The sequence below is a fragment of the Penaeus vannamei genome, chromosome 2, assembly GCF_042767895.1.
Source record: "Penaeus vannamei isolate JL-2024 chromosome 2, ASM4276789v1, whole genome shotgun sequence".
NCBI lineage: Eukaryota > Metazoa > Arthropoda > Malacostraca > Decapoda > Penaeidae > Penaeus > Penaeus vannamei.
Window position 1 is genome coordinate 44,630,105 of NC_091550.1, and position 12,500 is coordinate 44,642,604.

Genomic DNA, 12,500 nt, shown 5'->3' on the forward strand with positions numbered 1-12,500 from the left:
TGGACGAGATGCAATTTGAATAATGAATTTTCAAAATGGCTCGAGTTCTATTTTCCATTTTTTTTGTTTATTTATTTTTTGTTTCGTTTCTTTCTTTCTTTCTTCTCTTTTGTTTTTTTCTTCCTTTTCTATATTTCGATTCTGAAGAGTAAGTGGAAAAGGAACAAGGAAAGGAAGATGAATGATGGAGAAAGGAGGAGGAGGAGGAGGAGAAAGAGGAGAGAGAAAAAAAGGAAGAAGAAGAAGGAGGAGGAGGAGGAGAAGAAATGAGGAAGAAGATGAAGGAGAAAATACGAAAAAGAAGAACAACAATAACAAGACGAAGAAGAAAATAAAGAAAAATAAGAGGAATAACAATAATAAATAAAACAGAACGAAAAAAAAATAAAAAAAGAAAAGAAAAGAAAAAGAAAAAAAAAGACAGAAGAAAAAAAAAGAAGATAAGAACTCAAACTAAACAAACAAAGGCACAACAAAATTATTCTCCTCGTCTGAATGACTTCGAGCAATATTTGCACAATGTTGCAAAGGGCTCTTGAACATTTGCAAAAAAAAAAAAAAGTTGCATTCGCGAAAAGAAAACTTTCATTCAATTGCAAGTTACGCTGCTTCAGGATCCCAGAATCTGGTTATATTTATTGAGGCGAAGAAAGGGCGAGCGAGAGAAAAACGAGGCATAAGAGAAATGAAGAAAGGGAAGAGGATGAAATAGGTGATGAAACGAATGCAATGAAATCGAATAAGATCCAAAAATGAAATAACAAGAAAATGAAGATAAAACGCCTTATAAAAAAGAAATTGGAAAAAAAGAAACAAAAAATACAGAAAAAAACACCAAAAACTAAAAAAAAAAACACAGAAAATAAACAAAAGAATTTATGAAAAAAAAGAAAAAAAGAAAACACAAGATAATTACCTCCATTCACGGGAATGCAAACGCGTCAGACAAGTTTTTCTTCCGTTTTTTTTCATTCGTATTACCCGCGTCTGCATCATCAAAAGGAATTTTTTATCGAATTCTTGGCCTTGTAGTGCACTTTGTTAAGTGACTAAGCTCTAATTCTCTTTCTTGCACTTCGTAGGCTATTTGTCTTGTAAATTCTACTTACTTGGCACTTAAAGATACTTGAATAGCAAATGAAAAACTTATGTACACACACGTTCACATATACTTAGAATGACTCATCATGCGACACTTATAAGAAAAAAAGTAAATAAGTCGGCTGGAAGATATTGCTAAGACAGCTGAATAAATACGAGAAAACGAGTGAAACAGAAAGAAATATAGATAACCAAATGAAGATACGAAAAGACAGAGAAAGATGGAAAAGGAACTGGAAGAATCACATACAAAACGGAATTTTGAAAGTGTTAGAGATAACATACGAGCTTCATGACAACAAAGGTAATGCTTAAGGAGGAGGAGGAGGAGGAGGAGGAGAAGAAGAAGAAGAAGAAGAAGAAGAAGAAGAAGAAGAAGAAGAAGAAGAAGAAGAAGAAGAAGAAGAAGAAGAAGAAGAAGAAGAAGAGAAGAAAAAAGAGGAAGAAGGAGGAAAAGAAGGAAAAGAGGAAGATGAAAAAGGAGAAAGTACAAAAAGGAAGAAGAAGAAAAATAACAATACGAAGAAGAAAAATAAGAAAAATAAGAGGAATAACAATAATAAATAAAAAAGAACGAAAAAAAAAAGAAAAGAAAAGAAAAAGAAAAAAAAGGCAGAAGAAAAAAAAAGAAGATAAGAACTCGAACTAAACAAACAAAGGCACAACAAAATTATTCTCCTCGTCTGAATGACTTCGAGCAATATTTGCACAATGTTGCAAAGGGCTCTTGAACATTTGCAAAAAAAAAAAAGAAAAAAAAAAAAGTTGCATTCGCGAAAAGAAAACTTTCATTCAATTGCAAGTTACGCTGCTTCGGGATCCCAGAATCTGGTTATATTTATTGAGGCGAAGAAAGGGCGAGCGAGAGAAAAGAGAGGCATAAGAGAAATGAAGAAAGGGAAGAGGATGAAATAGGTGATGAAACGAATGCAATGAAATCGAATAAGATCCAAAAATGAAATAACAAGAAAATGGAGATAAAACACCTTATAAAAAAGAAATTGAAAAAAAATACAGAAAAAAAGAAAAACACCAAAAACTAGAAAAAAAAACAGAAAACAAACAAAAGAATTTATGAAAAAAAAGAAAAAAGAAAACACAAGATAATTACCTCCATTCACGGGAATGTAAACGCGTCAGACAAGTTTTTCTTCCCTTTTTTTCATTCGTATTACCCGCGTCTGCATTATCAAAAGGAATTTTTTATCGAATTCTTGGCCTTGTAGTGCACTTTGTTAAGTGACTAAGTTCTAATTCTCTTTCTTGCACTTCGTAGGCTATTTGTCTTGTAAATTCTACTTACTTGGCACTTAAAGATACTTGAATAGCAAATGAAAAACTTATGTACACACACGTTCACATATACTTAGAATGACTCATCATGCGCCACTTATACGAAAAAAAAGTATATGAGTCGGCTGGAAGATATTGCTAAGACAGCTGAATAAATACAAGAAAACGAGTGAAATAAAAAGAAATATAGAGAACTAAATGAACATACTAAAAGATAGAGAAAGATGGAAAAGGAACAGAAAGAATCACATACAAAATGGAATTTTGAAAGCGTTAGAGATAACATACGAGCTTCATGACAATAAAGGTAATGCTAAAGATAATAATGATAGTGATAATGATGATGCTAGTATCAATGATAATAATTATGATAATGCTAATAATAGTAATAGTAATAATAATAATAATAATCATAGTAATAGTAATAATAATAATGATAATAATAATAGCAATGATAATAGTCATGATTATAATGAAAATAATAATAATAAAATATCGTATAATAATAATAATAATAATAATAATAATTAGAAAATAATGATAATAATAATAACAATAACAATAATAATTGAAATAATAATAATAACAATAACGATAATGATAATTACAATATTATCAATAATAATAATAATGAAAATAATAATAATAATAACAATGAGATAATAATGATAATAAAGATAATAATAATAGCAATGATAACAGCTATTATAATACTACTACTACTACTAATAATAATAATGATAATAATAATAATGATAATAATAATAATGATAATAATAATAATAATAATAATAATAATAATAATAATAATAATAATAATAATAATGATAATAAATAAATAATAATGACAATAATGATATGATACTAATCATAACAATGATAATAACAATATCAGCAATGGCGATGATCATAAAATTGACCAAAACACACTCAGGTGGACTCCTCATGCGAACATAACCTATCACATAAAAAGAATCATGTTTTACCCTCACGCAACTACCAATAAACGCAACCACCATCTACGTATTCTGTTTAAACGCGCCTACCTTTTCAAACGACGTGTCTAAACATTTAAAACACACACACACGCGGCAGTCGTAATTGCAGCGCGCCCAGAGAAATTGCTCTCGGAACACACATTCCCATGAAATAAGACTGCGCAATGTTGTATCAAAGGAAGAGGAATGTGTCTTGCAAGGGGGGAATGCAACATATGCAACGGACGGGGCGCAGGGCGGGAGAGACTACTTTTAGCCGTAGGGGATACGTCACTTTTGAGACGTACGTTGCAGTGAGATATATGGGATTGCAGATAAGGGTTGTCAGATATGCAAATGGATGTGTTTACCCACATGTACACAAGCGCACTCACTCAAGTATACGCTGAAAACGAAAATACATTGGTACATGCTTAGTCTTATACTCACACACACACACACACTCACGCACTCACACACAAGAGCACCCACACAAGAGCACCCACGCAAGAACACACACACACACACACGCACACACACACACACACACAAACACACACACACGCACACGCACACGCACACGCACACGCACACGCACACGCACACGCACACGCACACACACACACACACACACACACACACGCACACACACACGCACACACCCACACACGACCGATACTCACAAGAAGCTTATAAAAATAGCTAATTATTCAATCATAAAGAATCCGGTTCTGCCATTCCCAGCGAAGAACAGTTCCAGGATAAAGTTATTTTCTCTCCTGCAGGTCGCGTGGTCCTTCCCTTCCCTCGCTATACATCCACAATTTCCCTTGGTATTATCTCTCCTTCAACATTTCGCTGAAAAATCTGACATCGCATTTGCATACTGACGCCGTTTCCAATATGACATGCAGTTTCCCCTCGGAAGCGAAAGGTCAGACGGAATATGCTCGCTCGCTCGCTCTCTCGCTCTCTCTCTCTCTCTCTCTCTCTCTCTCTCTCTCTTACACACACACACAATCTATCCATATACATATATATATTTATCCGCTCTCTCTCTCCCCCCCCTCCTTCCCTCCCCTCTTCCTCTCCTCCCTCCTCCCCCTTCTCTTTCTCTCCCCCTCCCTCCCCTCTCTCTCTTTCTCTCCCTCCTTTTACTCACCTCTTCTTCTGCATCTCCGGCGAGTTCTCTTTGCTCTTCCTTCCTCTCACCATTCCCGAGTGCTTCTCTTGCATGCTGATGTTCCTCTCGAGGTTGGCGATGTTCTGTTCCACGTCGAGGAGCATCTGCTTGTCGTCCTCCAACTCGCTGCCGTATCCTCCTCCTCCGTCTTGGGCGTCGCTGCTCAAGTCTCCATCCCAAAAAGGTCCTCCTCCACCTCTGTCTAGGGCTGCTCCTCCTCCTGCTCTGCCTCTCTCCGGTCCTCCTCTTCCTCCTTCTATACCTCCTCCTCCTCCTCTTCCTCTCTCTAGTCCTCTTCCTCCTTCTATACCTCCTCCTTCTCCTCCTAGGCTTCCTTCGCCTCCGTCTCCTCCTCCGAAGACGTCCTCCTCCGCCCTAGCCCCGCTGTGTCTGCGCCTGCGCCCCTCCCTTCCTCCTCCGGGCGGCGGGATGTAGCGGGCCTCGAAGGAGATGAGGATCTGGAGGAGAGAGGCCGAGTGGTGAGTAAATAAATGAATGAATAGGTGAATAAATGAATCAATGAATAGATGAATAAGTAGATGAATAAATAGATGAATAAACATACGAATATGAAAATTAACGAATAAGTGGATACATGAATTGAAACATAGGTGGATGAATAGATTAATAAATTAATTAATAGATAAACAATCTAATCAATAAATATTCATGGTAAGTAAATAAAATGATTGAAAATGGTTGATAATACCACTGGTTTCTTTGGGTTTATTGCGTGTGTTTCTGTACACTTATACAGTCTATGTGTGTGTGCATACACAAATATGCATGTATGTATGTTTACAGAACTGATACAATCATACACGTACACATTTACGTCTGAATGCACACAAATCTCCTGCATATTTAATCCACAACGGACAGAAATCAGTCTAGAGAGAAAAGCAAAAATCATACACTTAAAATAACACAAAATCAGCCATAAATCATATATACCAAAGACAGCAACTGGACCCTTTGAAACCGATTTAACGAACAACATATATGAGAAAGTGAGATGGCACGTGGGCTTTTAAACTTGACGTACATAAAGCCAAGTGAGATATTTATGGGGTAGAGCACAGGTGTAGGATTCATAACGGAGGGATAGGATTTAATGATAATAAACTGGTGCTGTTTTTTTTAGAAATTTAGTCGAGATGGAAGAAAGTAAGGTATGAGATACAATCCGAGCTCTACTAATGGAGACAGACAGATAAATAGATAGACAGATTGATAGATGATAGATGAGATATGCAGAGAGATACACAGAAAAATAGACATGTAAAAACAGTCAGATAGACGGACAAATAGATAAATAGGGATGGAGATACCAATAGAGAAAGATAAATAGATAAATAGCAATAGAAGTAGATACAGAGAAAGATAGCTTGATATATATATACAAACATAAGAGTTAGAAATAGATAGACAGAGAAAGAGAAGGGGGGTTGTGTATTAGTGTGAATGCCTGTCCAACCATTTAACCAAACCCCCATTATATTCATCGCTAAATATCTCTTTCATCGCTTAATATAAGTTTTCAAAAATCTCCCCAAGCTCTTCACAGTTATTTCCCCGAGCAGACGAAGTTCAAGGGGAAGGCCGAAGCCAAACGGATGTATGTAAATCAGACATCTCGTAAAATATGATGAAAGTCATGGAAATGGGCCGAGTAGCGTGTAGTTGAATATGCAGTTGCCTTACTGTAACTAAAAACAGTCTTTCGATTTCTCCGTCTTCCTGTCTCTCTCTCTTTCGCTTTCCCTTCCCTCTCCCCTTCTCCTTCTCTCTCTCTCTCTTTCTCCCCCCCCTCTCTCTCTCTCTCTCTCTCTTTCTCCCTCCTCTCTCTCTCTTTCTCCCTCCTCTCTTTCTTCCTCCCCTCTCTCTCTCTTTCTTCCTCCTCTCTCTCTCTTTCTCCCCCCTTTCTCTCTTCCCCCCCCCTCTCTCTCTCTCTCCCCCCCCCCCTCCTTCTCTCTCTTTCTTTCTCCCCCCCCTCTCTCTCTCTCACTCCCCCTCTCCTTCTCTCTCTCTTTCTCCCTCTGCCTCTCTTTCTCTCCCTTCCTCGTTCCCTCCTGACTTCCTTACTCTCTCCCTCTCCCTCCATCTCTCACCAGACTTAAGCACACGCATGAATGTGCAAGTACATGCATGAACTCCTCGAAGCGGGCGAGAGAATAGAACATTAGCATAGGGGCGCAATATACATCATTCACGAAGAATAATCTAGAACAAGACTATCTCTATCTCTATCTATCTATATTTCTATCTCTGTGAATTTGCTTTTATAATTGATTCGCACAAGAAGATTCGTTAATAGATTTTGTGGGAGGCGTTTTTTTAATGGTGATGGTGGTCTGTAGTGAGTTGAAATGGTAGTTCATGGTGATTTATTAATGGTAGGGGCGTTTTTTATTGTTTGAATGATGATTGTGGTTTATAATGATCTTAATGGTAATGCTGCTCTGTATTATTTTTCTGCTTTTTTAATAGCAATATTCGTTTACAGCCAGATATTCGTCAATTTTTTTATCATCATATAGAAACACATGCAGTTCTCTCTCTCTACACACACACATGCACACATACATTCATTACTTACACGAAACTCCCTTTCCTCCTTCCCCCTCCCCCCACCCCACGCCCCCCCCCCCCCCCCCCGCCTCTTTATAGCTAATAAAGCACCCATTATTTCCGTGTTGAAAAGCGCCTTGCCGTGAAGAGAATATTTAGTGTCTGTATTATGTTTCCCAAAAAAAGTACGTTTATATACTGAAATCTCTGTGAACCCAATTCCTTTTTTGTCTTTCTTTTTCTTTATCTTCTTTCTTTCTTTCTACTTTCTACGTGTTGCTTCTCGGATAAAAAAAATGGAGCAACAGTCCGGAAAAAAATGCAAAAAATCTGGAGGGAAAGATATCATAGGCTTAGAGAACATAAAGAATAGCAGGATTATTCACGTTTTGGGATTTTCATGGTACGTTTTATGAATGAATCCCGTCCTTTGATCTGTCACCACAGTGCCGAGTAAAGAACATTGTTTTCGACTGAATTTACGTGTCGCATTTACAACCATTATTCTAATTTTTGCTTTGAATGTCAGTCAAAGGCTTAACGAGTCAGGAAAGTTATAAAAACAAACAACCCGGACCCTAAAAGCCAAAAAATCGTACAATAAAAGTTTGCTGTGTCGGGTCCCTTTCCCCTGGCATTTTGTCGTCTTCTTTGGGACGCAACTTTCAGCTTTACAAAGAAAACAGCGGTCTATCTACATGCTCTATAAGCTGCACTAGAACGAAACTCTAAAACTAAATTAGATTTATAGTTTAAAATCTAAAGTTAAGTTTAGTTCTAGGGTTTGGAGTCGCTCACACCGGCACGCAACAAAACCTTCTAAGACGCCATATTCAGTCGTTTTGTTAAAATTGTGCAAGGCCCGAACCCGTGAATTTGCATAACTACAGACATGCACATACGCAGAAATAAATCAATATCTGTTTATATATCTGATATATATATATTTAACTATACATTTGCCTGGTTGATATTCTTTATTTATGCATGTCGAGTATGTGAATATTCTTTGGGTCGGGCCTCGCACAATTCTAGCAAATCGGCCGATTGTTTTGAGAGATGAGACGCTCTCTGATTGGTTGTCCTCTTGCATGTGACTTAAAAGAAGCTCTCTGATTGGTTGTTCTCTAGCATGTGACTTAAAAGAAGCTCTCTGATTGGTTGTTCTCTAGCATGTGACTAAAAAGAAGCTCTCTGATTGGTTGTCCTCTTGCATGTGCCTGCAAAGAAGCTCTCTGATTGGTTGTTCTCTAGCATGTGCTTGCAAAGAAGCTCTCTGATTGGTTGTCCTCTTGCATGTGCTTGCAAAGAAGCTCTCTGATTGGTTGTCCTCTTGCATGTGACTTAAAAGAAGCTCTCTGATTGGCTTCCGGCGGCATGTGCCTGCGAAAACCAAACCGGTAGTGGGTTCTAGTCCGGCCTTATCTTTTTATTTTTCTTCTTTTTTCAAAATGAAAAAAAACGAAAAAAAAAAAAAAATGAAACAGGGAATCCGAGAAGCAAGAAATTAAATTGGTGCGGCCTTAACAGCACTATCATATTATCATCATTATTCTTAAAATAATTTTTAATACTGTAGTTATCATCATCAATATCATTATTGTTATTATAATTCTATCATTATTATAATATCCGTAGTCTTATGGGGTATGTGTTGATTTGTTAAACTTTCTCGGAGCTAATCGAGGTATTAATCTATCTCTCTTAGTATTAATCTATTCATCCACTTATTCACTTATTCGTTCGTTTACCTATTCCTATGTTTATTCAGCTATTTATTCACACGCAATCACACGCCAGACAAAGGTACTGTTTTTTTTTAGGTTTGGCCATTTATTAGACAAATTAAACGGGTCCAAAGGTTACAAATCAGAACATATCTACTTAGAATAATTAAATCAAGTAATACCATAGACATTTAAATAGGTATCCTTTATAATCAGCACAAAAAATGGTTCAGAAAGTAAGAAAAAAAAAATAAATAAATAAATAAAAAATAAAAAAAAATAAAAAAATAAATGAATAAATAAAAAATAATAATAATAATTAAAAGAATACTGACGAACGAAACTAACGATATATAAACTAAAAACTATATTTATTGCAACTAACACTTATTTCGTAAAGAATATCCCAATTTAAAAATCACAAGTACTACCTCAATCTGTTTATCACTTAATTTCGAATAATAAAAGTGCGAAGTAACCTTGAAATCAGCTTAAGACCTCGAAAAGCAAATAAAAAATCACATATTTCGTTGTACTCTTCATATCTTTCTTTCATGTTACGTTTTTTTTGGTAAATGTTTTGAAAAATCACCACTAATCACTTGTCAACACGATTACACTGATAAAACTTACAATTTCTGGCGTTCTCCAGGTGTTGACAATGCCATAATTCGTTACATTGAAGGGTTTTAAAACTAGTCACATTGGCAGTTTCGAAACACAATGGCCGCTTACACATGGCTGCCTTTCATCCGCCTCTCAACAGAGGGCAGCACCGTTGGCGGGAAATTTGAATACTGTTTATACCAGGTGTTTCAATTATTATTAGGTTTAATATCATCATTATCATTGTTATAATTTTCATCATTATCGTTATTGTTATTTTTATTATTACCATTGCATTATTATTATTATCATCATCATTATCATTTTTACATAATAATAATAATAATAATACTGATAGTAATAATGATAATGATACTAATAATGATAATAGTGATGATGATAATCCTAATGATAATAATAATAATAGTAATCATGATAATGATAATATTTACCATTATTATCATTATCATTATTAGCATTATTATTACTATTACCATTATTATCATTACCATTATTATAATTTTTGTAGTTATTATCTTCATTATCATTATTATAATTATTGTCATTATCACATGATAATAATAATAATAATAATAATAATAATAATAATAATAATAATAATAATAATAATAATAATAATAATAATAATAACAATAACAATAACAATAATAATAATGATAATAATAATAATGATAATAATAATAATAATGAAAATAAAAACATAACAACAATAATTATTATAATAATTACAATAATAATAACAACAATGTTATCATTGTTATTATTGTTCTTTTTGTTATCATTATGCCAAACAATAAAGGCGTTGATAATAATGATGATAATAATAATAGAAATAATAATGATAATAATAATGATAATAATGATAATAAAAATAATTATGATGATGATAATAACAATGATAATAATAATAATATTAATGATGAGAGTAATAATAATTATGATAATAATGATAACAATAACAATAATAATGATAATAACATTAATGATAATAACAATGAATGATGATAATGATAATAATAATGAATGATGATAATGATAATAAAATGATAGTAATAACAGTAACAATGATAACATAAATAGTGATAATAATAATGACAATAACAATGATAACATAAATAATGATAAGGATAATGATAATAATGTAGTATTAAAGTTCATCATCATTACTATTATCATTATTACTCCTTTTCTCTTTTTTCTTTTTCTCTTCTTTTCTTCTTCTTTTCCTCCTCCTTCTCCCCCATCCCCCATCCTCCTCCTTCCTTTTCTCCTCCACTCCTCCTCGTCCTCCACTTCCTTCTCCTCCTCCTACACCTCCTCCTCCGCCCTCCCCCTCCTCCTCATCTTTCTGCTCCTCCTCCTCCATCCCCCACCTCCCTTTTCTCCTCCCCCTGCACCTCCTTCCTCCTCTCTTTCTCCTCCTCCTCCCCTCTTTCTCCTCCCTTTTCTCTTCCCCTCCCCCTCCTAGTCCCCCCTCCTCCTCCTCTTCCTCTTCCTCCTCCGCATTCTCCTCCATCCCCCTCCTCCTCCGCCATCCCCTTCCTCCCTTTTCTCTTCGCCCTCCACCTCCCCCCTCTCCCATACCACTACTCCCTTTTCTCCTCTTCCATCCCCCCTTCTTCCTCCTCCTCCTCCATCTTCCTCCATTTTTTCCCCAAAGGTTACACAATTCGAGAGAGCCCAGGGAGGGTTCCCCCCATCCCCCTCCTCCCTTTCCACCCCCTCCTCCTCCCTTTTCTCCTCCTCTTCCTCCCCCCTCTCCTCCTCCCCCTCCTCCTCCACCCTTCTACCTCCCTCCTCCCCCCCTTCTTCCTCCTCCCCCTCCTCCCTTTCCTCCTTCCCACCCTTCTTCTTCCTCCTCCTCCTCCTCCATCTTTCTCCATTTTTTTTCCAAAGGTTACAAAATTCGAGAGAGCCCCCCTCCTCCCTTTCCTCCTCCTCCTTCCCCTCTTCCTCCATCTTTCCCCATTTTTTTCAAAGGTTACAAAATTCCTCCTCCTCCTCCTCTACCTCCCCCCTTCTTCCTCCTCCCCCTCCTCCCCCCTTCTTCATCCTCCTCCTCCTCCCCCTCTTCCTCCATCTTTCCCCATTTTTTTCAAAGGTTACAAAATTCCTCCTCCTCCTCCTCTACCTCCCCCCTTCTTCCTCCTCCCCCCTCCACCCCCTTCTTCTTCCTCCTCCTCCTCCTCCTCCATCTTTCCCCATTTTTTCCCCAAAGGTTAGAAAATTCGAGAGAGCCCAGGGAGGGTACCCCCCATCCCCCTCCTCCTCCTCCTCCACCCCCTCCACCTCCATTCCTCCTCCCTTTTCTCCTCCTCCACCTCCACTTCCCTCCTCCCCCCCTCCTCCCTTCCTCCTCCTCCTCCTCCTCCATCTTTCTCCATTTTTTCCCCAAAGGTTACAAAATTCGAGAGAGCCTCCCTCTTCCCTTTCCTCCTCCTCCCCACCCCTCCCCATCCACCCTTTCCTCCCCCCCTCCTCCCCCCTTCCTCCTCCTCCTCCTCCTCCATCTTTCCCCATTTTTTTCCCGAAAGGTTACAAAATTCGAGAGAGCCCAGGAAGGGTACCCCCTCTCCATCCCTCTCCTCCACCCTCCTCCCTTCCTCCCCCCTCCTCCCCTCCTCCCTTCTCCTCCCTCCACCTCCCTTCCCCTCCCCCTCCACCCTTCTTCCTCCTCCTCCTCCTCCTCCTCCATCTTTCCCCATTTTCCCCCCCAAAGGTTACAAAATTCGAGAGAGTCCCGGGTACGACACCAGGTGCGGGAAGATCAAAGGTAACCCCGGGCGACCCAGGCTGGCGCGGTGTGACCGGATGTTGCATAAATACGTGATAATAGTGATGATGATGGTGATGAGGATGGTAATGATGATGATGATGGGGATGAGGATAATAGTCGTCGTGATAATGATGATGGTAATAATGAGAATAATGATAATGATAATAAAGATTAGAACAACGATAATAACTGTAATGATAATAATAATAATGACAAGAATAATGATGATAATAATGACAAGAATA

General features: G+C 37.4%; 2 protein-coding genes across 2 annotated transcripts in view; both read right to left on the reverse strand.

Moving 5' to 3' along the window:
- Positions 1–3,716: 3,716 nt before the first annotated feature.
- Positions 3,717–12,500, reverse strand: part of LOC138865725 (otoferlin-like) — a 345,921-nt gene continuing 337,137 nt past the window's right edge. Inside the window, exons 4-5 of the mRNA XM_070137031.1 lie at positions 4,534–5,012; positions 3,717–3,777 (exon numbers count right to left, since the gene is read on the reverse strand). Of these exons, the coding sequence (XP_069993132.1) occupies positions 3,717–3,777; positions 4,534–5,012 (540 nt within the window). The remainder of the gene's footprint in view (positions 3,778–4,533; positions 5,013–12,500) is intronic.
- The window catches only part of LOC138863504 (uncharacterized), a gene marked incomplete at its 3' end in the record, with an annotated part of 8,320 nt that continues 2,228 nt past the window's right edge, over positions 6,409–12,500 (reverse strand). The window contains exons 3-4 of the mRNA XM_070127659.1: positions 10,662–10,698; positions 6,409–6,428 (exon numbers count right to left, since the gene is read on the reverse strand). Of these exons, the coding sequence (XP_069983760.1) occupies positions 6,409–6,428; positions 10,662–10,698 (57 nt within the window). The remainder of the gene's footprint in view (positions 6,429–10,661; positions 10,699–12,500) is intronic.